This window comes from Aulonocara sp. 'chitande type north' Nkhata Bay, linkage group LG2, assembly GCF_057382095.1.
Source record: "Aulonocara sp. 'chitande type north' Nkhata Bay isolate Kocher_YH1m ecotype deep benthic linkage group LG2, A_spYH_male_GT1.1, whole genome shotgun sequence".
Classification (NCBI taxonomy): domain Eukaryota; kingdom Metazoa; phylum Chordata; class Actinopteri; order Cichliformes; family Cichlidae; genus Aulonocara; species Aulonocara sp. 'chitande type north' Nkhata Bay.
The window spans coordinates 4087208-4114885 of NC_141345.1; the positions used below are offsets into that span (position 1 = coordinate 4087208).

Genomic DNA, 27678 nt, shown 5'->3' on the forward strand with positions numbered 1-27678 from the left:
AAGTGATAACAGAGCTGTACGTTTTAATTTGTTTCCAAAACCCCGCAGTCAGGACATGCTATATTGTATTTAGATAGAAGCTAGCGAGCTAACTCCCTGCTAACTTCTAACTCCGTTAAATGTCATAAATTCCGTTTTCATGGATGCCTGGATGTTAAACTCAATTGTTACACCTGGTAGAGCAGAACGCTGATCATTTTATTAAAGATGAAAGACTTTAGACAGTTTTTCAACTCTCAGTAATGCCATAGTGATCGTTTGATATATGGACCTGCAGCGGAGTTTAGGTCCAGACACGGCTAGTGACGTCAGACTGAACAACCAGATTGAAAAAACAAAGGTGGTATCCAAGATGGCCGACTTCTAAATGGCCACTATGGTCACCACCCATCTTGAGGTGTTTGCCCCCTCACATATACTAATGTGCCACAAAAAGGACTTTAATATCACCAACCATTCCCATGTTATTACGGGGTATCCATATAAATGGCCCACCCTATAGATTAGACCGATAAATGCTGATTAAAATTTTAAAGAATATAAAAATACCAAAGTATACTTTTTTCGTAATAAAACCAACTAAATATAACTTAGAAGGCAAGAGCAGTTTACAGTATGATATAATGAAATGGGTATTTTATTGCAAACTTTGCACATTAACGATACGTATTACACATGAATCAAATGTGAAATTCCTTCTATTTTACTTTGTAAATACTATAACAAAAATCCAGTCATGTACACTAAAAATATTTAGGTTAAAATTGTGCCATATGCATTAAAATTACATAGTGGATTAGTGCATCCATTTAAGTCCACGTTCAGGTTCTTGCTTTGTTTACACACAAACCCACACGTCAGGAAACACTGAATGGACATGAGCCGCATCTAGAAATATGATGACAGCTGGAGCTGACGTTGGGTATTTTACTTTCTGTGCAAAGCCGAATCTGTCGCTCTGTGTAAATCTGGGGAGCTGCAAAGATGATTTGTTGTATTATTCACTGGGATTGGAGCAAAGAAAAATATTACTTGATAATTCAGAAAACGGGCATTACTACCCTAAACCAGCAGACTGGGAATCTGATACCCATTAGTATTTCATGCTATGTTTTCATAGTAAACCAAGCATTAGAATTTTATACCCAACATTATAGTTCAAAGGTAAATAAAATGTCCCATTTGGTTGGTGAGTGATCCATTAGACAGTTTAACGAGTCTAAAAACATTACGGTTTGGCTGTATATCATTTTTAGCCAGAAGTCATTTATATTTCATTTAAATTGGTTTGAACACAGTTCTTATTACACTATCCAAATCTGAGAGAGATTTTTATGTGACAAAGCAAAGACCAGTAATTTATCTGTTTGGCTTGTGTTCACTTGAGTTATGTTAATATTGTGTCACTGCATATTATTTTTAATGTTTCAGTTAAAATAAGAAGTAGAATAAACTATTTTAGGTTTTCCTTTTCTTTAAATAATAAATGTAGATGTTTCATACTTTAATTAATCCAAAGGGATCATTTTCTCACATCTAAAATTCAGATGTAGTTATTTAATTGAACTGTGTTTGCGCCTTTATGTAAATAACAAATAACAAACCACGTTGTCTGTCTGTCAGGTGCCTCCCCATACCCGGGCGTCCAGATCGATGAAGACTTTTGCTGCAAACTCAAAGAGGGAACCAGAATGAGAGCGCCAGAATATGCTTCCTCTGAAATGTAAGAATTCAGGGTATCATCTTTCTTTAAAAACAAAAGAGGAGGTGTTTCTACCAAATGGGATGAAACGGTGAAGAAGGCAGTGTTCCTAAGAAATAACTTGAACTAAAGTGCTGAATATTGGTCTTATCCTGTAGGTCTGATTGGAAAAATCCAAGACTTATTTCATGAAACAAAAATACACCATATAGTTTAAAGGTGTGTTTATGTCTCAGGCAGTAACCTCCACATCACCGGCCATATGTTCTCCTTTCAAAGAAAATAAGCCCTGTCATATCAGTCTGCAGCTAAGAGGAGGTCTTGTTTCCTTCTCCCTCTTTGCACTGCACCAGCAGGTCAGGGGTGCTGGATAAAAATTCTGCTCTCGGAGTTGCAGGAGGAAATATTAGCTGGTGATTCACTACAGCGGCATGCTTGGAGCTGTGAAGCGTTTTCTGACTGACAGCGGTGCAGAGGAAATTTAGCACTTAATTCAAATGCCTACTTTGGAGGCCTGACAAGGAGGTTTTTTTTATTCTTTTTCGAAAGGATTGGAGGATTCAGATAGACATAAATATGTGCAAGAGAACACAGAGCCCCCTCTTTGGTGTCAGTTCTGTCAGTTCGTAAAGCAGCAAGTGAAACTTTTTTTTGTGATACGCCTCGTGTAGTCGCTCTGCAACTGATCCGAACCCTGCAGAGCTCTGCAGCTCTCGCTGAACACGTGTGCATATGTTGTGTCTGGATTTCATTTAACACGCCTCACTTACTTAAAATTCACAAGTTGCATTTGTTTTGAAAGAATAATGCTGCACGTCCGCTTAGTAATGATATGCTATCAAAAGCTTCAGAATGTTGCCAAGTAAAGGTAACTGGATTAATCTATCAGCTCTGCCTGGCCATGATTGGAAACGATTCACTCAATCTAATCCAGACCGTAGATTTCAGTTAGGGCACATGATCTGTAGATGCAGACCTACTGGTGCCAAAAATCCCTCATATTTTCCATCTCAGTTCAGTTAGCTCATTGTCTAAAATAGTGTAGGGTTGCCAAATTACATATTTTGCATTTTTATGGCTGTGGGGCCTGCATGTAATTTAAAGTTAAGATAAAAAAAACCCCAGTTAATATCACTTTAAATAGGATGCACAGGAATTCATGCAGAGTCATTGGGGTGAATTATGGTGATCCCCGTGAGATTTTTACAGTTGATCTCTAATCCCAGGTTATGACACCTTGACCTTCGTCCCAAACTCAGAATATAAGAATGATTAAAACCACATGAGGTTTCAGGGAGCGCCATTTAATTTGTGTTCTCACAGCCCTGATTCATCAGGAATGTTGTCTCCCGTCCTGATGCATTGCGCAAGAATTTAAACAGAGTGGGAGCACAATAAATAGGATGCTCATTTCCCATCCTACTGCATTTGCCCAACCGGATGAAGTAGTTCACTTCTTCAGAATCTTTCCCCCTCAGAAACACCAGACTCCCTCAAGACCTCTAAACATGTGGGCCTATGCTATTTATTCTCATTACGGACCAGCCAGGAAATGTGGTTTAAATTGTGCAGTCATACAATGTGTCTACTTCCTCCTCAATGATATGCATGAGGGCTGTGATCATGCTCCCTACATCCTGTCACTGTTAAGAGGGCTAGCACCTGGTAGAGTGCACTCTGTATTAATCAAGGTGGGAATCCCAGTATCTCTGCTTCTTCGATGCGAGGACATTGGGTTGATATACCAACAGACCAACTGCTTTTCCAACTCCTAAGACCTGAGATTGACTAAATATAATGGCAAAATGTAATAACAATGGCTATGTTTACATAAAACGTAAGATCTCTGGAGGGAATGTGGTAGCTGCTGTAGCTGAAAGCAGAAAAGGGTCTGCCATTGATTGATCCCAATCAGTAGTGTGCTGTGAATATAATTTAAACAGGAGCTGAGGTGCTCTGTTTCAAAATTCCTTCACGAAATGTAGCTGGACATTGCAATGGAAAATCACATTAAAGCTCTGAGTTTTCCCACATGGGCAGAGAGGTTGACAGCTTTTCAGAGACCTGAGCGAGGCTGTGTGTTTTTCACACCCAAAACCAGAACAGAGACTGATACAGTCCCAGAGGCTCGAGATTTACTGACAATACAGAAGCGTATGTGTGGCAGTTGGTTTAGAGGTGGACCACATGTGGTTGCTCAGTGAAAAGAGGTTTGTTTATAAGTGGTGAAAGAGACAAAGAGCCACGACTCTGGAGGTCGATGTTTTTCTTCCTGAAGGTGCTACATTTTACAATACATCAACCCAAATATACCGAATGTTGTTCTTGGCTTTGACATTAAGTGTATCCATCCAGTATTTATCTTTGCTCTTTCCTCACAGATATCAGACCATGCTGGACTGCTGGCAGGGTGAGCCACAGCAGAGGCCGACCTTCACTGAGCTGGTGGAAAGGCTGGGAGACTTGCTTCAGGCTAGTGTGCAACAGGTATGATGGGCAAAACTTAACCAATTAAACACTGCAAATTATAGAGTTCACGTCTCACTGTTTAAACACCAGACTGTTCTGATCTGCCATCAGGCTTGGGCGTGAACTGAAACTGCGAGTTTATGAGGATATACCAGAGATTTATTGAAGTGTTTTTACTGAGAAGTGTGGATATATTTCAAATTTAAATCCCCACATCAGGGAGGATTTCTGACCATGTTGCGGTTTTATACAAGAACAGTTTTACCAATATTAGTTACCAGATTTACAGGATGAGTCACAAGCACTGCTGGTGATTAACAGGGGGGGAAAAAACAAAAGTTGAAGTGTTTTGCTCGCTGTAACTGAGAAGGGAAACAAAAGTCAGCACAAACACTTGGCTCTCCTTGAAATGGCACCATCGGTTGTGTAGAGGAACAACACTTCAAAACACGTGGGAAAAAAACAATGTAATTGTTAGTGTGACACATGATAACATTGTCTGGTGTCAAATGACACAGACTGTTACAAAGCTGAACAGCTCTTTGTTATGACTGGGTCAACAAAGACAAGAACAAGTCGTAATGTTTAGTTTTTTGGGCAAATATTTGACACCGAAATGAGATGAAACACACCTGAGAGTCCAGAAAACCTTTTTACTTGCAGATATTTTGACTTGACAGAACAGTGGCTATGCTTGCATTAACATTGCCTTCACTCTGTTAAAGCACAAAGGGGAAATTAGCATGAGGCTAACGGTCTGTGGCTGATCTACTGACAATGCATAATTTACCAACAAAGACAAAGCCAATTTGTTTGGATAATAACCAGCTTATTACCAAGAGAACACGAAACATTATTTACCAATAGAGCCTGAACTGTATTATTAAAGTTATTGTTACTATCCATTGTGCATAAATATGAAAAAGCAATTTTTTCCACATTTCTATGTGATGTTGCAGCTTTTTAATTAAAATCAGCGCTGTGCACACAAGTATACTGGCAGGTATGTAAGAGATGTGACACATAGAGAAATCAAGTTTTCATTGTGACTTAAAAACCTGAAACACTGCAAAACTGCTCATCCCACTGTAAAAAGTAATTTTACTCAGTTGACACCACACTGCTTTAAATCCCAACAGTAGCTTCATAATGCCAAAAGAAGGCTTTGCACTGCCACAGACCATTAGTAAATCAGGCCAAAAGTGTCCCATTAGAGCGTGATTGGCGCTGAAACTGAAGCAGCTAAGTGAAATTTTACACCTGAGTTCCCGTGCTGCTAAAAAGGCTTGGAAGACTAAATTACACTCACTCTTAATAAAGTCGCTTTCTATGGCTTGCATGCCTGCATGTGTCAAAAAGACTAAAACCAGAGTGGATCCATGCAGACTCTGATGAAGGCAGTCTGCTCGCCTGCCGTGTACGTTAAGTGCACTTGAAGGCTGTTTGTCTTCTTAACCTTACAGCCTACGTTTAAAATTGACGTTTAAAACAAAAGGCCTCATTTTTTGATGGAAGAGTAGCAGCGACTGAAGCTGATGAATGTATATTTAAGAAAGACGATTGCTTATTAGCTGTCAATGTGGATAGAAAACTGGTTAAAACCTGAACAAAACCGGACCACTTACAGTCATCAGGAACCACAAGGCATCTTTCTTTCACAGAAGTAAACAGGCCTTTTTCCATAATGTACATTACTGCAGACAGATAGCTACACAGAGGAATTACATTTCACGTCTTTGGAGGACTGTAGATTGTCCAGTTAAGTAATAAGAGACACAGATGAGGCCACATATCACATCACACCAAATGAAAACTGTTGCATTACAAATGAGTCTGTGAACGTTACTTTCATGAGAAACAGAACAGAAAGAACAGACTTTCATTACTAAAGCTTGTGTAACAAGAAGCTCGGTCATGAACTCTCCTGCTACTTGTTCCAGCTTCATGAATATGGTTATGGATTTTGGAGCCATGAGCCTGGTTTCTTTGGCAGCTCACCACAACCTATGGAAGTTTGTGTTTGTGCAGAGCGCATAGCATCAATCATAAACCTTCTTGTTTCGTTGATTTAGGAGGGTAAGCACTACATACCCATTAACACAGCCTTGCTGGCAAAGGTGGGAGACCAGACTGTTCCAGTATCGTCAGAGGAGACACGGCCAACCTCCCACCGCGACTCAGGGAGCAACTGGTAAGAAGATGGAGTATTTTTCATGGACTAGTTTTCATAAATCACACTAAAATACTCACGGACACATGTGCTTTCCTCCCTGCTATGGTACTGACAATACACAAGCACTGGCACTAGTGCTGTAAAGAGTTTAATTGACCCCTACAGGTCTGCAGACTGCAAATTTGCAGGAGTTGCCATGAAATTTTGTGCAGATTTAAATCTACTTTAATCTTGCACATGAAAAATAACATATACTTCACCCTCCACCCAACACTACACCTGCACCAATATTATTATAATATATCATAAAACAAAAAACTAACACTAAAAATAAGCAAATATAAACAAAATAAGCAAATGCAATCAAGAAGCTGAGCATAATCTAAATTTTAAATGAAAACTTAATAAATCCTAAACTATTAATGTCCTAGTACAGAAATTGGTGGACTAATCCTTTTACTTTTGAGATTTCTTTTTATTTTCTTTCTATTTTTATATGAACTTTTAACTTGAAGATGCCCCGCTGTTTCTATTCTCTGAATTATTGAGGTTTAGTAGCAATGCAAATAGATAAATACTCACTCACTCAAGATGGAAAAGCCACCTGCATCACGATGGAGTTTGTTGGCCAAATGGCGGTGGGGTTTTTATATATCAGAATGTGTTCAGTAAACTACAAATTTCTGAAAACGTTTTAAGAGATATTAAATGTAAAAAAAAAATACTGCATTCTTTTTTAAGTGGCTAGCAGCGGGCGACTCCACTGGTTCCATTAAAAAAAAAAAAGTCAACTTGCACAGAAGCTTTATTGTGTTTGAATATTGAACACAGTAAACATTTCTTGATGAATTTATGCACTTGACCACTAGTTTCAGTTAGTGTGCAATGTCCCTTAATTTTAATAGTCCAATCCAAACACAGTGATTTGAGCTGAAGCTCTAAAACTGGAAACCAAATCACAGTGGCTTTGTCCCTCTTTCATTTCCAGTCTGTGATAGACATTCAGGGTCTAGAAATGTTGTTGTTCCCCAGAATTCCCATCTGTCACCCCTGTGAGTTTTAATGTCTTCCATTGAAATTTAGAAGCAACATTAATTCCTCCTTCAGGATTACATGTGATAACTTTCCCTCTCTTATCTACTAATGCAGAACTGTCATCAAGTCAAACTTTATATTTGTCCAATATTCGGTTTTATGAATTACAGCCCCACAGGGCTGCTAGATTGGCTGCAGTCTCTTTTAGTCTTCTTGGCTCAAGTCTGTTGCACTCCCCAGTGAACTTGTTAAGTCATTCAAAGGAAATCCATCACCTTGTCCTACGTATATGTAAACCAATCCTCAGACTGTACAGGCAAACAGCGCAGAGTCTGTTTTGCGAAGGAAATACCTCAATCGTTTTTTTAACTGAAAAATATCTAAAACAATTATTGTTCCCATAACGTTCAGACTAAACTCAACCAGGAGAACGTTTAGGTCCAACCTGAGGACAATGAGAGACCCGATTGGCATGTGATAAGAAATACACAGACGTCAGCTCGATGGTCTGCGAGCCTTCAGTGTTGTGGCTCCTGCGAGGTATTTCCTCAGAAACTATAAAGCGAGGCTTCAGGATTTATGTCCACTTAAAATAATATTTGTTGAGCTGTTGGATTTTCTCAAGTCCCCCAAGTGTGTTTTTGGAAGAGGTGCTGAAACACAGTAATGACAGCTACCCTTTAAGTTAAATTAAGCTGCTGTTTTAGCCTCTGAGCATTGAAATGCAAAGCAAACAAGGTGTGTTTTCAAAGTACAATGTCATAGATGCACCACATTGTTGACGCAAGTGATTAAGTTCCTCTGGTTTTGTTGCTGAACTTGGCCTTTCAGCTCCAGTGTAATCAAAGGACTCTCTGAACTGAATGTTTAAAGGTGGGTTGGAGTCTTAACCCAAGATTTGTTTTTGTTTTTTTCTTCCAGGAATATTAAGATCCGTCCCGCCAGCGTAAAAACCTTTGATGAGGTTATGATGGAGGACGGAACAAGTGAGAACCACGAGGTAAATTATTAGGCATGAAATTAAACCTGAAACACACAAAATATGCACATCATTCAGTACAACTTATCCTTTATTTGATTTCAGCTCCACATTTGACTGTTACATACAGTGACAGCTAAACCTTAATGATATGTTTCAGATTTTTGACTCATAAATCCTCCTCTTACCTACTTTAGCTACATTTGGTTAGTTATAACAGAGCCAGGTTTCCTGCAGCAGTTAGATGCTATTGCTTTTATTTGCTAAAGTTAGCTGGAATTTGTTATAAGTTATAATAATTAAAATGTAAATGCATTAAATTGAGTCACATGTTTTAATTTCTATGTACAGCATTGGTTTTAAGTATTCAATCTCTGCTTGTCGATCAATCTTCATTAGGGTCATTCAGACAGCGGGATGGGCCTTTTGTCTGACAACATGAAGACACTAATGCGCTTTGAGTCGTTGGCAGGCCGACCTCTGAGCATCATGGCTCTGGCGTACGTATGCTGCACCCCTCCTCATGCCCCCGTCAGTGACAGATCAGCACACACAAACACACTGTGAGAGACTCAGAGTACCTGCTTGGAAACCTCCCCGCTGTGCAGGAATGTAGACGCTATAACTGTCTTCGGCCTAAGTTTCTTCAGCCTAAAAAAATAAGTAATTGGCCAGTTTTCCCTTTTGTCTGGAGAACCCATGCGTGAGGAATAGGAGCACAAAGGAAAAGTGGTGGGGAAAAAAGCTTGAAGGTGACAATCTGAAGGACTGACCACAAAAGCAGGCCGACGTTTGGCTGTTTTTAAGAGCGAGTACTAAAATCTCTTTGTTTCCAAAGAGTCCTGAATGAGATACCTCCCAGCCTGATTTAAGTTGTGACTCATGGCTGTCTGCTACAATCCAACACCAGGCAACAAATACAAATAATCTCAAAGGAGTGACGTAGACAAACTGCAAAATCCAGCTGATCGTTTGATGATTTAAAGATGTTGTTCTTCTAAACTGCTGTAAAGACCCGGAGACAATATGTTCTCACTTTAGAGTTTATTCTAGGAAAAACATCTGATATTGCCGAGATTTTCTCATGCAGCTCTCTGCCGGCATCTTAAGGTTTACATGTGAAGCTTGGTGACAGGGCTAATTTACAGGGTCACACCTCTGAGCTCAGTAATTACACTTTAAACCTTTTCCTATTATTCTGCTGCTCCCTGCACAGTAGCGACTATTAATACTCCTTCAAAGTCCTGTGGCTTACACTCAAGGGGTTTAAAAGAGCAACAGTGGTAAAGTAAACTGTTCTAGAGCAAATCTTTCCAATCTCTCTTAAGCTCAAGCAAAAAGCAGGCTAAAGTTGTGAAAGCAACATAAAAGCACTTATAAATTATTAAGAGAGACTGTGTAAAAAAAACTGAGACACTCTTAGCAGAGTTAATGACACTCTGAAGCCCTGTAACCTGTAACTGATTTAGAGCTTGCCAGACTTCGACAAACACCCACTCAGAGTCTCCTCTAGATTTCAAAACCTGAAGTCGAGGAGTCATTGCAGGCCTGCTTGTCCCATCAGGGCCTCGGCATGGTAGGAAAAATGAGTCCAGGCATCCAGAGAATGACTTTTATTTTAAGGGGAGGACTTCCTTGCTGGGCAACCACTCAATCACTGCCACCTTTGAACTCAGGAGGGTTTTACATGGCTCTCCCCCGCTGTAGTGCTTTGTATGACGGTCCACCTGACACTCACCCAGGCCTCACCATTCCTCCAGCCTCACTTCCCTCTGCTTATGATTGGTGCTGATTATGCAGAGAATGTTGCCTCAGCACAATGTGGTATATTATTAAGAGACACCCCAGCTCATATTCAAGCAACTTTGATTTAAACATGTGAACAGCTGGGAAACAGTCTGCTGATGGCTTTAGCACAGCTTAAAGTGACTTTTATTTCCTTTGGTCCAACTGGACCTCCTCCCTGCCCTTGGCACTGCCTAAATAACAACTCTGTACTATTGTTTTCTTTACTTTTGATGTCTAATTTAACAGGTAGTTTATTCATCAGCATAAAATTCCAGTACAGGGTTGTCACTTCCCCCCACTGGGCACTGACCCTTTAGCCCTGAGAGAGGAGGTCCGGGAACCCCTAGCAACACCAAGACAATAAGAGGCAATTACTCATATTGTAGTCAAGCAGAAAAGCTCAAGATGATTGATTGCATCATACGATTGGTTGATGGTAGCTTCACAGGGGGGATTTTTTTTTTTAATCTTAATCAAGGAATATCACAAGAGCCTCCTACTGTGAGAGCAATCAAATGAAGTTGTCATGAGGGAAGGCAACCTTGATATTAAGCACAGAGCATTTAAGTGCATAGGCTATTGTGTAGCAATCCCCACGCATGGAAACAAATTACACACCATTTAAACTTGTCTTTAATTTTTAAAAAATGTAATCTTCTTGCTACTTCCCACTTTTCCAAATTTGCCTGATGAGGTGTCCCATTATTCACTGATATGACTATGTTTTCTGTAAAAGGTCATAAATGTTTGTCACCATTTTCCAAAGCCAAAACCAACCTTAGTAATAGGAAATGTGCGGAAAATCTGATTTCTTAAATAGTTGATTAAAACTCATATCGTGGTTAAAAATTTGCGGTTTTAAGGAGCGGTCCTCGCCAACAGCGAAGAGAAGATGCTGTTAAGAATACATGCAAGCAAGAAAAGCTTTATTCTTATAGCACATTTTAGTACAGTGCACTGCACAAAGTAAAAGCTACCATGGAGATGTAAGGCACAAAACTGTATAGATAGATGTACACGAGTAAACAAATACAAACAAGTGAAAAAAACATCCGGTTTTTTGGGGCAAACGTTTCCGGCCACGTTCATTTTTTTTCATTCATGTATGAACACAGATAAGAAGAACCACGCCCAATCGTAGAGGTTTAAATTTAATCAGTAACTTTGAGTTGAAAAACATATTTAGAGGTGTAAGCTTATGACAATAAGTATGTGTAACTAACGAGGTATATCTCTGTGTGGCTTCAGGATGAAGGCAGCGAGTAAGAGTAAAGAGTCCATGCTGTGTGACGCAGAGAAGGAGAAATACCAGCCCATCGTCCCCCCTCTGGACTTCAGTCTGGACGACTCGTCTCTAGACGCCAGCCTCGAGTGTCACAGCCCGCCGCCTGACTATAACACCGTGGTGCGCTACTCCACCCCTCCTGTGTAACCTCCCGTTTTGTCCCTGGAGAATCTGAGAGTGACAACCTCAAGGCCTTTGGCTTTGCCCTCCTCTGTTTTGACTCTTATCTCCGGATCGTTTCTCTAGCAACACTTGAGTGTGAAATACGAAAGGACGCTCATGAATCAGCTTGACCGTGATTTTTTTTTTCTTCCTACTTCAAGGAAGGCTGTTAACTGGTGACTTCTCTCCAGTTTGAAGGCAACATTAAAGCTGCTGGTCCGGTCCACGTTCACTGTAATATGGCAAACAGCTAAAAACAGGCTCAGGTATTTCTTTGATCTACTGTGAAACAAACCGCAATGATTTCACTTTGAACAAGCTACAGCGTTTAGAGATGAAAAAGCCTTAAAAGAAAAGAGAGAGGATTCCTTAGACCTTTCAAATTCAGACCAAAAACCTTTTTAAAAAAAAAAAAATATATATATATATATATATATAGGTTAACTTTATTGGAAAAAATAAAAACTGTAATTTGTGAAACTGTTTTTGTAATCCGGCTCCGTTGTCTCATACGAATTTCGTTTTTGCTCAAAACAAAAAGCAGAGAGTGGAGCGCATTAATTATGAACAGTCTCTTTTGAGGTCATGGCTCCTGTGATCTCATCAAATATTCAGCTCAACTAACTCAGGTTGACCAAGAGTGATAGAGAAGAAGGGTACTCTGGATCTCTCTTGGGTTTCAGAAAATCACAGGTTAATGGGGGAAACAGGGTAGAGCTGAGAGTAAGAACAGACAGCTTCAGATTTGACAGTCAGACTATGGAGCCATTAAAGTTACCTTCTTTTCCACCCAGGTATTAAAGAAATGATTTTTCATTTGAAGTTAGTCCAGCTAAAAACAAAAAAAAGCGTATTTTTCTTCTGTACAGACATAGTTAGAAACATCATAGGAACAGTTTATTCAAGAGACCACTAGTTAAACTAATAGAGTATTTATAGACTGAAGACACTGTAATCCAGCTCTGTTGTTTATATACATTCATATTTTAAGTTAACCAAAGAATTTTCCAGCTCAGTCTTCCTGATATCACCATGCAATATCCTGGTGTTGAATTCCAGACATTATATGCTGTTTGTGCTACTGTGTTCACTGATAATAACGCTGAGGGAACCTGCTTCTGCATCTTGTTGTAGTAAAGCTTGTGGTGCGGGCTATCAAAACTCTATGTGTGTGAGAGAGAGGTCAGCTCAGTGCGTAACATCACCAATGTTTAAAAGCACATTGAGCTTATTTTTATGTTGTGATACAGCACACACCCCCAGTGGAAATGCAGCTAGCTCATGCCCATTAACCACTGCAGAAACAGTGTTTGTCAGCGAGTAAACTAAAGTGAATATTTTGATCCTTTCCTGATGCTGTTTTGTTTGTGTAAGAGGAGAGGAAGTTATTATGCACTGATGCTTTATATCAAGTATATAGTTTTGTATTTTTAAAGGTGTATTATTAGGAACATATGTTGAGAAACACATGTTTAAAATTATTTTTTTCTTTTTTGTTTGTTTTTTGTTTAAGTATGAATTAACACTTCTGTTATTTGTTGCATTATTTCATGCCAGTCTAACATCATCATTGCCGTTGATTATGGAAATAGCTATCTATGTCAAGCTTAGCCTCTACTTTAACAGTATTAATTATCTCAATATCTGATCAGTTTGGGTAAATGTTGTATTTTATCTAATGTCTTTGGAAAAATCATGACTAATGCTTGCAGCAGCTCAAAGCTCCTTCCAAGCTGCTTCTGTGTTGTAGCGTAACAAGTTGTATTTTAGAAAATTATGTTCCCCAACACTGTTAACTGAGTGTATGAAGTGAATAAATAAAGATCTATATATTTATACATTACTTGAGGCTTGGTTCATATTTGCTTGAAATATGTGGAAAAATGAATTATGAATCCCTCCTCTGCACATGTCCAAACTGTCTCAGTCTTGCGTCTCTATCTTTGTCTGAGCTATCACACTTATATACTCATGTCTAATCCTCTACCTCTGCTACTTGCAGCTTCACTATCGGTGGGCGTTAGGGAGCCTGGGAAGGGATCTCCAAAGTGGATTGTTGGTGGCACAGCTTTTCTTTCCCTTCTGCCTTGGATGGAACATTTTCTGTCTGGTGTTGCAGGGTCCTGATCCCGCTAAGGTCCAGAATAGGACTTAGGATACTGATTATGTTGTCATTTTACTGAAAATAACCTAAAAATTACAAAAACAGTCTGTTTACTTAGCCTGGCAGGCCGAAGGACACAGTCTCAGCTGAACTCTGGACACACATACACACACGGGGCAGATGGCGGGTCGACTGGACCAGCGCAGACATGCTGCAGGACCGGATGCGCTGTCTACACCGGCTCTCTCTTACCCTTTACCCGCCCCTGTTGCTTGTCTTGTGTTTCTACGGTGTATTGACAGTCATGTGCTTTTTGTGCTGGGTTTTTTTTTTCTGTTCTCAAACTGTTCTCCCATTAGGAGCTCAGTCTGAGTGGAGTTTTTTTCCTCCTCCTCTCACCTCATGTTATGTATTTTCGTTGTCTTTTCCTATCAGCCTACCTCTCTGACATGTCTTTCCAATGTGATGTTTGTGTAAAGTTTGGTCAGAAGGTTCCTTTGTAAGTGTGCATGCACAATTGGTGTGCTGCCTGCTGTAACCCATAATTTCCTTTGGGATTAATAAAGGATTCTGATTCTGATTTCAATGTGAGAAAAGCAGCAAAAAGCCTACCTGTACCTTTGCTACTGATGCTAACAGCAAGGAGTGATTTTGTTGTTTCACACTTAGGGTTGCCAACCGTCCCTTAAAATACGGAATCGTCCCGTATTTCGAAACAAAAGTACACGTCCCGTATTGAGCTAATAAGGGACGCACTTTGTCCCGTAATACAGTGAGAATCAAAAGTAGTCTATAAATGTTTATGGAATCAACGCTTTGTTTGAAAACATAATTCCCAGCCCCTCTCCTGCTTTGTGACCAATGAGCTGACAGCACACTTATGACAATTCGAGTATGACAATTCAGATTACCGCTCATCTCATTGGTCGAGGAAAGGTCGCTTGCGGAGAAAATACCGGAAGACAACAGATGACCACAACAAGAAGCATGGCCAACAGGGGAACAAACGCCGACTCTGTGGTGCAAGTCTCGGACGACAGTACACCTAAAGCTGGGCAGACACTGTGCGATTTTTTTCAGTCACGTTATTCAGCTCCTGCTCAAACTGCACGATTGACTCGCAGGGGTTAGAAGTTCGTATGTCACGATGTACTCTCACACTATACCGCCCGATGCTCTGATGCGACCTGAGTGCTCACACTGTGCCTCCATAACATGAAGGTTATAACAGAAAATCTGTCGCTCGCTCTCTCTGTCTTTCACTCACACAGACACACCACCATCAACTTTGCTAAATTGCTAATGAAAAACATGATCAGGCAGCTGTGATTGAGCAGCAGTGTAAATCCAACTGTTTTCACGGTTGTTGTGGTCGTGATAATTTTGTGATGCCACATCGAAAAGGCTCGGATGAGCTTTCCAAAGTTCTACAAGTTGTGCCTCCATCGCTTGTGTCCAGATCACACGCTGCACAGCTGTGCTGCTCCATCTTTTTCACCAACGTTTACGTTTGCGCGCGAGCAGTGTGAGCGGCTCACGAGCGATTGATGATCGGGAGCTGGTCGTGAGGTGTTAATCACTTCTCGTTACCCCACGTATACTACACGACGCACGATGAAGGCCAAAATCGGTCCGATCACTCAAAAATCGGCTCAAAATGGGCCAAAAATCGCACAGTGTGAGCCCAGCATTAGAGCAGCAATGTTTGTTCCCCTCAGAGAAAGGGAAGAATGGGAAAAGGAAAACACCTGGCTGGAAAACGTTAATATGGGCATGTGCAGTGAATATCAGCGCTATGTGGCCAGAAGTGTGATAATATAATTTATTTTGTGTAATAAACAACTGCAAGGATAGATGATTACAACAAATTGATGACTAATACATAAAAGTAATACATAGATGAATAATGATGATGAGTTATGATGCGTAATCATGGGAACAAGCGGGTTTACAAACAGGAGCAGCTGATTAGCATTAGAAAAGCTGAAATAATACCTCAACTGAAGCCAATTGTACTAAATGCACTAAATGTGCACTGTTACAAGAATATTTTTCTTTCTATTGTTTTCTATTATTTTAAGTTAAGCAGGACAGAGTGCTTTTAAAGAAAGATTTACTTATATTCTCAAAAGTTAAGCATGACAGGCTTCTGTTTAAGAAAGAGACCTGTTTTACTGTGTTAATGTTGTCATTTTGAGCTAAAAATAAATGGCTAAATGATCATTTGTTTCACATGTGTTCATATCACAAAGAATAGAATATGCATCTACTTAAATCAACTTCAAGTCAAATGGTTAAAAAAATAATTTCACACACAAAAAAAGAGCTAGAAAATTCACCACACTGGGAAGGGTGAAGACAACTGGGTCGCCCGGCCCTGGCCACGAGGTGTCCCTTATTTATTTTTCAGGGAGTTGGCAACCCTATTCACACTGTTTATATAAATTTTAGGAGCAAAGTTATTTTAGTAATTCACAGGAAAACTAAAAACAGAAAGCACAGAACGTGTAGGAGAAATAAGTCTTTATCTTGATGAATGACCCCTTTGATTCAGATTTATCTACTTACTGCTTGGGCGGTTCCCAGTCTCTGCACTGGGAACACTTGATGTCATTGTTAGTCCTTACCCTGCGTATTTACTCAACAAATGGGAATAATTTCAACGGAAATGAAATCTGAGCTTGCAAACTTTAATGAAATGATTTATATTGAAATACTCATGCATCCTTCTGCCAGTCTTGTCCTCTTTGGATCGTGAAACACTCACTTCCTTCCAGGGACAAGGTGTCGGCAGCCTGTCTGTGCACCGGCACAATGCCCCTCTGAGCGGAAAAGGAAGGACCTTTTAATCATCCTGGTCACGACTGGAGGACGCCACGCACCGGCCTTCCTATGGGACCCTCTGGTTACCGGTAACTGGGCGTGTCTGACCACATGCCACAGGCCCTTCGCTGTCTCCTCGTAGGATTTGCTGTTTACCATAAGGTGAGTGAGTACCCAACGTCACACCCAAACACATATCAACAACCTCCGATGTGGACTATTTCCAGAGATTTCCCAGATACAAACAAACAAGGGAAGGATGTTGAAGGGGAGGGTATTCTTCACTGTCATGTTTTTTTTGTTTTTTGTATCTGCAAATTCACACAGTGTTTTTCCATACAGGGACAAGGATGAGACACTTTTCCTTTGAAGCCACTGTGCTGGGAGTAGAGCTCCACAGAGAGGCTGTTAAACAACTGACTCATTTACATTAAAAAACAAGGATTACTTAAAATGCTTACATTTCCTAGCAGTGGATACCACAACACCTGCGACGATTCGTCATATTTCTGCACATTTGGTGTCCAAAACAAACCCGGTCTAACCTTTTGTGCATATTACCACCCTGCAAGACAACAAGTCACACCCTTGCATTTAGGAATGAATAAATGATGAATCAAAGGGGGCTGACAAATGTTGCACTGAAGCAGAAAAGAATTCGAGTGAGATGTTTTTCCTCAAAAACCCATAAAGATAGAACATGTTAGAGCATAAATCAGATGGACTATAAAAAGTAATGCAAAGTGTTTTGGCTCTAACTAAACTCATTAAGAACCGAGTGAAGTCCTTGTTTGATTGGATTATTTTGAGTTGAAGTTTATGGATTTGAAATCTGCCTATCAGATGAGGAGAAAATTAAAAGTTAATAGATTAAAAAGGGAGAGCATCAGAGGGATTTCCTGCACCAGGTTTCTCAGTGAAGTCTTAGAAACCTTCTATATAGATTATTCATTTTCATTACTGTACAGTGTGGACTGTTTACGTTTCCTTCATTTAACAACTGCATTCATACTATCCATCCACCTTCCTTGACCATTCCCAACAGCCTCTTCCCAAAGCAAACACAGCAGCAAAAACTTTCCATTAATCACTGAAAAACGGCCATTAATGAGCCCAGGGAGCCTCTGAAACTTTGCCAAAAACATCTGTGATACAGCTTCAAATCCTATCATACACGATTACAGGCAGCTGACCAATCAGCAGGTTAAACCCCTTCCCACATGAATGCCATTCCCAGACCCCTGCTCGAGAAGGTGAAAGGTGGCGAGGCCTGTCCACGCCTCTCACCTAAATGCAGAACAATAAGCCGGATACTGTCCCCATTTGACACCCAACTTTAGTCTACCTTTAATGAGCAAAGTGAAAAAAACAAGCCATCGGCTAAATAAAGACTTGAGCTTCAGGTCCTCTGTGGTTCAGAGGGCAAAAGGAAAAAACAAACAAGAGATCAGCATCAGGTCAATATATGGCCATGTGCAGCAGGTATGGGAATGTTGAGATGTTGATGGTGCTGCATTGGAGATGAAGAGCGATTACAGCATAGGTGTGGACGTATTTCTCAGAAACTTCTCAAATTGACAAAAACAACAAACAGTGAGGCAAAAATAGAGCCACTTAGAAGGTTCTGTGTTTCCTCGCCCCGCTTCCTCTAACCACACATGGGCAAAAAGCAGCCAGAGAGCAGAACTGGATGTTCTGAAAACAAAACAACCTCCCCCCCAAAAAATCAAAAAAAAGTATTCTGTTTATGGGTCTGGGTGAATTGCTGGAATTAGTCTGCGTTGCTCCAAAGAGCCTGTTTTGCCTGGTCATGGACTGTCAGTCATGCTTTTGGAGGCTGATCCATCCTGCTAGTGTTTGAGTTTGTGTTTGTTCTATCCAGGTATGATTTTACTGCATGACAGTGTGTTTGGTATCATTGTCATGCTTGTGACTGTCATGCATTAAGCTGTTGCCCATCAGATGCTTTCCAGATGATATTGAATGGTGGATTAAACTCTGATGGTACTTTTCTATGTTCATAATTCCATCAATTTTGACAAAAATTGATGGAATTATAAATCATGACACAACCTCTACCATGTTTTACAAATGGCTTCCTAAGGACATTCTGTCCATCTGCTGTGTGTGTGCATTGCAGAAGACCACTTTATAAAAAAAAAATCAAACAAAAGTCTGGCTCGTATCGTTGGTCATTCACGATAGTGAATAAATAAGAGATTTTAAATGTTAATACAACATTTAGGTATGTTGTGTTATATAAGTAATCCTGCTTTTTGTAACCTCAAAGACAGACACAGTCTGAAAAAGTCAACAGAAGGTTCCTGTTTTTGTAAAATAAATAAATAAATTACACAGGTTTATTTTACAGAATAAACGTATTGCTCTTACCTTACTTTATACAAGCCAATATGGGCCTGTATGAAATGAAGGTAATGTAAAAAGCTGAACCATCACAATCAGCAGGATACATCCTCAGTGACTTAAAAGATTTTGGCACAGTGATGCAGTGGTTATCGCTGTGGCCTCACAGCAAAAGGTTCTGGGTTTAAAAAGTGTCTGGAGACTTTCTGTGTTGTGTTTGCATGTTCTTGCTGTGCCTGTATGAGTTCCTTCGGGGTACTCTGGCTCCCACAGGCCAAAGATATGCATGTTAGGTTATGGGACCCTCCCCATAACCCTGAATTTGACAAGTGGTTAAAAGGTAGATGGATAGATGGCCTGAAAACACAGAGATATGCAAAACTTGCATGACTGTACTTTCATACTGATACTAATATAAGAGGATAAGTCTAATTTTTTACCATTTGAGAGTGCAACAGGGTCATAATTTCCTGTCATTAGGACTGGTCTTCAGGGGAACGTTAGTATTTATACAAAATTTCATAACAACCCATTTACTTGTTATCTGGAAATTTCATCCTGGACCGTTACCGAAATCTCAAACTACAAAAGAGACAAAGGAACAGTTAAACATGTCAAACATTTTAAACAAAACAAACTATCCATGTCCTCTGGGTGGAACATTTATGGTAATTTAACCCACATAACCCCAGTGCACATATGTAGTACGTGTATGAAAGGAGACCAGAGTTCAGTAAGAATAATAAGTTCATCAAAACCACCACAGAGCAACAGGGTGGCCAACAGAAGTCCAGAGAGAAGAGATTAAAACCACAAACATTCAACTGAGCTTCAAAATAAAAACCATCATGTTCACATTAATTATGCCACTCTGATCGCTGCATTTTTCTCAGGCCCCCCCTAGTGGTGGAGGACTCTATACAGCCGAAGGTGCTGAACAATGGGGGCAAGTGCGCTTCACTCCGAGGGTGGAAGGCTCAAGGAACAAGCTGATGCACTGGTGAACTCAGAACAAGACATAAGCTCTGCACGCCTCTTGTTTGCACTGAGTTACACAGAAGCATGAGATGCTCAGAATCCCGGTCCTATCTGATTTAGATCTGTTTTCTGTTTCCAATCAGTGAGCAGAATGACTGAAGGGGAACACATGCTGCGAATAAAGCAAACATTGTGCATTTTTTTTTCTCTTTTTTTCTTTTCTCCACTGCCAGGATGCCAGCCTGTCACATTCAAATTTAAACTTTCAAGCTTTCTGATGTTTTCCTAGAAATGTGTTTTTCAACTATTTAACTATTTTTACTTGATTTCCAAATGTTTTTAGTAATGCAGAACACATGAATTACTCAACCCGACAAAAATGTATTTTTTTCGTCTTCTTTTCTTGTCCTTTTTTTTTGTTTGTTAATTTCCTGAAGTTCTTGAAAATGTTTCCACATGACACATATTTCCCAGCAGTCCCAGTGGTGGCAGCAGGTGCAAACACCATCTTTCTCAATAAAAGGTCCTAATATTTCTTCTTTAACATCAAGTGATCACCTAGTGAGTCGAAATCCTAGATAATGTGACAAAGGTTGTTAGCCATACAGTAGCACAGAGGTTTCTTCCGGTAAAAAGGGAGTTTTTCCTTCCCACTGTTGCCAAAGTGCTAAATCATAAGGGATCATATGATCGATGGGTTTTTCTCTGTATGTATTATTGTAAGATCTACCTTACAATATAAAGCGCCTTGAGGCGACTCTTTGAATTGATTTAGTACAGTTAGATCTACACATAAAAAACAGGTACTATATTTAGCAAATCACTTAATTTGAAATGTTTTGTAGAGTTCTGTGGGTACTGTGGTATCTTTGGTACTGAATATTGAATAATCCTGCTCTTTTACAGTTCCAGTCTCAAAGATCATTATGGGAAGAGATGAACAACTATTACTTAGGACTAACAGCTTCTACTAAAACAACAAATTGGTAGAGACTTAGTGAATATGTTAGCTCAAATACAAAAGCGACAGTTATTTCTTATTCACATAAAAACATTTTAGATGTGAAATATACTGTTTTGTCGTACTGTAATGGATTGTATGACACAAACTAATGTATTTATGTATTATCAGGAATCCAGCAATGCATGTTGTGGCTTCTTCTAATTCTCAGAGTTTAATTTTGCGTGTTCTTGCGTAAGTAAAGGATGGCTAATTGTTACTGTTGCAAAAACAACTTGCAAGAACATTTTCGTCACGTTGCCAACATTCATTCTGTCGTATCCTGAGTACATTTACTGCAGAACATGATTTCGTGCTTCCCAGATGTTTTGCGTTATAAAGGACTCAGGATTGGTTAATTTGTTTAAAAACAAAAACAAACCATCTCTCAAAATAGTAACAAGTGGTTGTGTTTTATCCCCTGCGGAGATGTGCCGTGTTACATTGAAGACATCAATAAATTCCTGGGCTGCTTCACCTCTGACTGCCATTGATCTGCTATATTTACATTATGCCGAGCTCAAAGAGAGAGATGTGACTTTTGTTTCTCAGTTTGAAGTCATTGCACATTTTTATTGGTGACTGAGGTCAACCGAAGCAGGAAACTGGCTTCCCTTCTCTCTACTGCCATATGCAAATCGAGCTCTATCAAACCAGTGAGTAAATATTTAATATGTGCATTCCTGAAAAAAAGACAAAAGACTCATCAGACAATGAGAACATTCAATTATTGTGGGTTCATTTTTAGCACTTCTGCATTTTTTCCTGTCATTATTCTTTTAATTATCATGAAAACTATCTAAGCCACCTTGTCAATGCTGTATAAAAGCTTTTACTGCCTTTTGCTGTATATTCTATTCTATTTATTTAATGATTATTAGTACAGGAACAAGTGGCAAGCATAAAACAATGCCAATTACAACAGCAATGAGAGTAAACAAGAGCGCCGTGAGGCGTAATACATAACACAAACACAATGAAATTAGTGATAGACATTTACCTGTGAGTTTTTATTGTGCACATGCAAGAGAAGCGTTAAGACTGGAGACTGCACCATCTAGTGTTTTTACTAGATAGTTGCAGGTGTTTATCGTGTCTCACTCAGAGGCAACAAACATTTGAATGCAAACACAGAATCAAAATGAACCTGAGCTGAGATTTTGATCATCAGCACTGTAATTTACAAAGAACTATAAGTACAAAAGTCATTTAAAGAGAACAATTAGGAAATAGTACTTTTTTAAAGGAAGAAAAGTCAGAGTGTTGAAGTTCAGTTGTTGAACCTGAGATAGACAGCTTCACAGAGATTTGAAATCCTTTCTTCAAGACTTCAGAAATAAAGTCTTTTATATTATTCCACAAGAACAGAAGCCGTTTGTGCCCCACGCTTTGTTGATGCCATCTGTGTATTATTATCAGTTGTACAAATGTATTATCCATGTCTTTGTACATTGCATTAATATTATGCAGACAAGACCTTCAGTCATAGCGAGATATATCCACAGCAAGCTCATCTACCCATCCTCTTTAATAGATTTTAAGCTCCTCCATCAATAAAAGTAGTTTGCAAACTTAGAATCAAGCTGATTTCATATTTAGACATGGAGGCACATGCTGAACTTCATAAGCAATATTGAAAATAAACTAGAAATGATCGCAAAGCTTATATTTATTAATAGCAGATTTCTAAAAATGTGTGGATCAGTTGGTTTTATTGGAAGGATGAGAGGAAGAGAATGGCTGGGTTGATGGTTTTATTGGCGGAGGCTGCCCTCTTGAGGTTGTCAAACTGAAAATCAATCAAGTTACAGCAACAGCAGTAGTTCTGTGGAAATCAACAAGAGGGCGTCATTTGGTCTGATTATAATCCAGAAAGGCCGAAACTGAAGGACAGACCAGTGATTCCAGAGCAAACAGTGCAGTGATGTAGCAAAGTGGACGCGGGTTTATGGTAGTTTTGTATGAGTGTAATAAAACACGTAGTGAACAACTAGCAGATAGATTCTTATCTGTATTTTTTTAATGGCTGTTCCTGTCTGCTTCCAGCAGTTTCTTTTTCCTTACAGAAAAATCAAAAGTGGTTGTCACTGTGTACACCTTTATTATTTGAGTGCTTTACCTGAATCCCACTAAGTAATACGCATTAGAAAAGCACATATTGATTTTTAGTCATTTGTAATGTCATGGATCGGGAAAGCCAAGAAGCTTTCTCTTACTTCAAAGTGCCACGACACTGCAGTACGCTACCCCCCTTGCTGCCAAAATGCAGAGTTAAAGGATTTCCTGAAGCAGAGCCAGCTGACTGACAGCCAGGACGCTGCACTGTGTGCAAATCACAGGCGTGACTGGGCCGTGGAGTGTCAAGAAACGACTCGATCACTCAGTAGTATTTTCTCACCATTAACCAGATGAGATTTTCACCCCCAGTTATGTTTCTGCGCTGATTAAATTCCTGAGCGACGAATTTAATCAGGCAACAGAAGGCAAGCAGCAGTTCAGACGTGTGTGTGCACACGTCACGTCTGAACTGCTGCTTGCCTCCATAAACCCGCGTCCACTTTGCTACATTTGTTACTATTTCCTGTCCATTAATCTATGATATGGGATTTTATAGAGATCTGAGTTATACAAATGGGCTTTTTTTAATCGATTCATTGACACACTAACATTAAGCAAACTTACAGAAAAATGTATGCAGAGCAGTTTGAGGGGACAGCGTTGACTCATGTGTCGCAGGCCGCTGTTTGTCATGGAGGGGGTTGCAGGAGTTTCCTTGTAACCGGAATTAGCTGTGAAGTGCGACCTTGAGGTGTGAACACGGAATACTACTTGCTTAAAGAAATAAAGTCTCATACTTTGCACCTCGTTTGCAAGTGAATATCTTGACAAATAATTCGGGGTTTACGTGTGAAGCGTGGTTGGAAACTGCTGAATCCCTGCAGCTTTGAAATCTAAATTCGATCTAAACGTTGCGTAATTATAAGATGAAACTCTAGAAATGTTGGCATCGTTACTGCATTTTAATGTAGGCAATTGCTCAGTTGCCAATAGAAAATTAATTCTTGCAACAAATGTGAGAAATGTGCGCAATTACGCATAGGCCTTTTGAATGAATGCATTTGTGAACGTGTTGCCTCGGTTTATTGCAGCATGTGCAGCTGATAGGCCCTGGTGCTAATTTATTCACGGTGTGAGGAACTCATGTCCAGGATAGGCCCACTGTCCTGTGATGACGCGCTACAGGACAGGCGCAAGGGGACAGCTCGCTCTCATTTGGATGCAAATCTACAAGAGTTGAGGAGTTGGCTGATGTCAGGCAGGCCTTAGTGTACCTTTGGTCTCTTGTCAACAGAGCCACAGCATGTGAGGCTGGAGACAGGCTGGAACTACTTTGCATTTCTCTCTGGGAACCGATTTGGACTATAAACCACAAGGATTGCTTTTTAAACAGCTACAGGGAGACAATGTCGCCTTAAAATAGGCAACATAACCCCTCAGCTGTTTTGATATATTAAAGGTTTTTCACCAAATCATGTATGTTGGATACCTACTGGATAAAGAAAGCGGCATGTATCACCAAGGGCCTGTAAGAAGATCAAGCATCAATCTGCCTCCACAGAATTTTGTTTCAACACCACAGTACCCCGACTTTACTGGATACCATCATGTGCCAAACATGGATACGCACCCACAGTCTACGGGGAGCTGGGGGCCTTCATATAGCGCCCCTCGAGAGGACTGGGGTGCTTATAGTTTGGGACCCCCTAATACTATTCCTACGCCCATGAATAACTCATCTCCTGGACAGGTTCCTTACTGTTCAAACGAGTACGCACATATGCATCCTCCGGGATCTGCGGTATTACAACCGCCACCGGACAACGTTAATGTTGCACAACTTTCTCCTGGCAGGGAAAGGCGTAATTCATACCAATGGATGAGCAAAACTGCGCAATCGTCGTCTACAGGTGAGACCATTGTGCCAAAATGCTGTTCTGTGTATTTAAGGAATAGAGAAGCTGGTTGTGCAGCAGAAATTAGTTTTTTGCGCGGCTTAGTTTCTGCGTCCATTTACGCACAGGTCATGTCATTTAAAATAATGTGTAAAATCAAACAAGTTCCATCGAAACACACCAAACTCCACACTGATGGAAAGGGTACAACCGGAAAATTGAAAAAACCACTGAAAAGAAGTTGAACGAGCAGAAGGAAACTCCGGTCCTGTGACAGTGCATTTTGCAGGTTGCTTAAATTTAAACTGTTATGAATATAAAACCTCGTTAAATCTTAAATAGGCTACTTATAAGGTCATAATTTATTTGGCTTCTGTGGAAACTCTGTTAATTACCAATGGCATCAAATGTATCCACAAACCGTTTCCATGTCTTAACTTTGATATACATGATGTTAGGATGGGCCTGACATTCTAATCCCAGACCTGAGCCCAGCAGCTCTGGCTGCTCTATTCCCATGGAAGAAATTTTAAAAGGTGCAAGGAATCGGCGCCAGGCCCAGTTGTGATGTAAATGTCATTACTGCAGGAGATGCAAGGTCGGCCTCTCTGTTACAGTGTTTGGTGTTATCCGTCATATCCAGGCAGTGTCCCTTTTTCTTTCAGCACCTCTTCGCTTTGATATGCGCCAACCTCCCTTCCTTTCCCAAGAGTTATATTGCCGGAAAAGAGTGACGTTTTTCACAGCTAATATCTCAAACGCAGAGTACTTACACGTTCACAAAAGAATGTGGATTTTATGCATTTCAGATTGAATGTATTTGGTTTACAGTAGAGCTATTTTATCCATGCCATATAGGAGTGTTTTTTTTTTTTAATAATATCCAGACATCAGTTTAAATCTTTTAGCCGAATTCATGGTGAGTTTACTGGTTTCCTTTAGTTGTTTTTTTTTTCACTCCTCCATAAGACCGATGACACACCCATTTGTACCTGGGAAAGTGTAAAGCCATTTCAAATAGCAATAGCCCACATTCAGACAGTAATTTGGATATTTACGCAGAATGAACTGAGTTGAACCCACGGGTTCTTCAGATGTCTTTCCCGTGTCTCGTGGAGGAACTGACTCGTCGTTCTTTGAAATTCAGCGCACTACAGCTGTCATCAAAGCAAGATCAAAAAGCTGTAACTGCGTATCTGTTGAAAAGACAGAGACATGTGTATTGAAGACGCAGCTTATAAAGATGCTATGCGTCGATAGACCGGTCCTGGCATGCAGCCTGCTCCGGGGGGGAAACCTTCCAGTTCAACCACTTGGCTACAAGCAGATGATCCTAAAAACGGGCAGACAACCTCTTCATGACTATGTGTTTTTTGTTTTTTCACCTTCACAGGTAAGACAAGGACGAAGGAGAAGTACAGGGTAGTGTACACAGACCATCAGAGATTGGAGCTGGAGAAGGAGTTTCATTTCAACAGATACATCACCATCAGAAGGAAATCTGAGCTGGCTGTCAACCTCGGTCTGTCGGAAAGACAGGTTGGTCTCTATTAATTACTGTTTTATTTTCTGTCCTTTTATTGATTAAAGAAACGACAATTAATATCATATAAATATACCTATATAGTAATTTCTATATGAAAGAATTATCACATGGCATAAAATATATAAATACGTAAAATAAGCTGTATGTTTACATGTGCTTCTAACCACAAAAGTAGGTCAGTATTGTCAGGCAATAAATTGTGCCTGTATTTATATTACAGCCGCATAAATTCATTATTGGACAGGGAGGGTCTGCAAATAATTTATGATTGGAAACATAAATTATTTGTAGTTATTTCGGTGATTTAATTACGCTTTGTATTATACATTTTCACATTTCTGTTTGAAATTATTCTATTAAATGCTTAATTTAGTAAATATTCAACATTTTAATGTAATTTTGTTAATTTTGTATGACAATAAATAATTCAGAGAATAAAAAATGTCAGAGTAATGCCTTACTAAAAAGATAAATAAATAAAAAATACGAGAAATGCAACAACAAATTATTTGTTATTTATTTCCTTTCAAGGCCTATTTTTACAGACCTGGATTTTATTTTATTTTATTTTTCATTATGCCAGTGGACAAAATAGAGAAAAAATAGGGAACGCCCAGACTCGGGGAAAAGGTTTCTAATTGGGTGTTTTTATTTAATTTAATTTTATAAAATAGAGAATAAAATGAAAAAGCAATTGGGTTATATATACTTGCTTTTCAGGCCTATTTTGTGGACCTGTTGATGTACACGTTATTTGCTTTGTATGTTAATTATCAAATTATATGAACAGGAAAATATTCATCAAATAATTTTTTCTTTCTTTCTTTTTGCGTCTCCTCAGGTGAAAATATGGTTTCAGAACCGCAGAGCTAAAGAGAGAAAGTTGATCAAGAAAAAGATGGGTCAGTCCGACGGCAGCAGCGGGTCTGTGCACAGTGACCCGGGTTCAGTCAGCCCTCTGCCGGTTCCGGGGTCTCTCAGTCCCACGGACATCCACGGCTCTATGTACCCTCCTCAGGGAATGAACACCTTGCCCTCTATCAGGAATATACAGCAAGTGACTGTGACTCAGTAGAACAGCTCGCCCTGAGGACGATCACACATAAGTGGGCACTCACAGGACACTTGACAGGAAGCCAGAGGATCTGAACCCAAGTCCTGAAGCACAAAGCTGCGGATAAACAGCTGCTTTAAAGCAAGGAAACGCTGGAGGCTCTTCAAATATTAGTTTTTATAGAATAGTTTTAACGAAATGGGGGGGAGAAAATCGAAGTATTTTTAAACTGTTTTAAAACGTTTGTGAGTTAATAAGATATA

General features: G+C 39.8%; 2 protein-coding genes across 2 annotated transcripts in view; both read left to right on the forward strand.

The window, feature by feature from the left end:
* Positions 1 to 13426, forward strand: part of kdrl (kinase insert domain receptor like) — a 44116-nt gene extending 30690 nt beyond the window's left edge. Inside the window, exons 25-30 of the mRNA XM_086302749.1 lie at positions 1624 to 1723; positions 4084 to 4189; positions 6244 to 6362; positions 8301 to 8379; positions 8758 to 8858; positions 11395 to 13426. Of these exons, the coding sequence (XP_086158875.1) occupies positions 1624 to 1723; positions 4084 to 4189; positions 6244 to 6362; positions 8301 to 8379; positions 8758 to 8858; positions 11395 to 11578 (689 nt within the window). The 3' untranslated portion in view covers positions 11579 to 13426. The remainder of the gene's footprint in view (positions 1 to 1623; positions 1724 to 4083; positions 4190 to 6243; positions 6363 to 8300; positions 8380 to 8757; positions 8859 to 11394) is intronic.
* Positions 13427 to 24394: 10968 nt separating this feature from the next.
* Positions 24395 to 27567, forward strand: cdx4 (caudal type homeobox 4). The gene is made up of 3 exons (XM_086262230.1): positions 24395 to 24830; positions 26209 to 26354; positions 27203 to 27567. Exons 1-3 carry the CDS (start codon positions 24395 to 24397, stop codon positions 27434 to 27436), a joined length of 816 nt encoding a protein of 271 aa, XP_086118356.1. The 3' UTR covers positions 27437 to 27567.
* Positions 27568 to 27678: the final 111 nt, after the last annotated feature.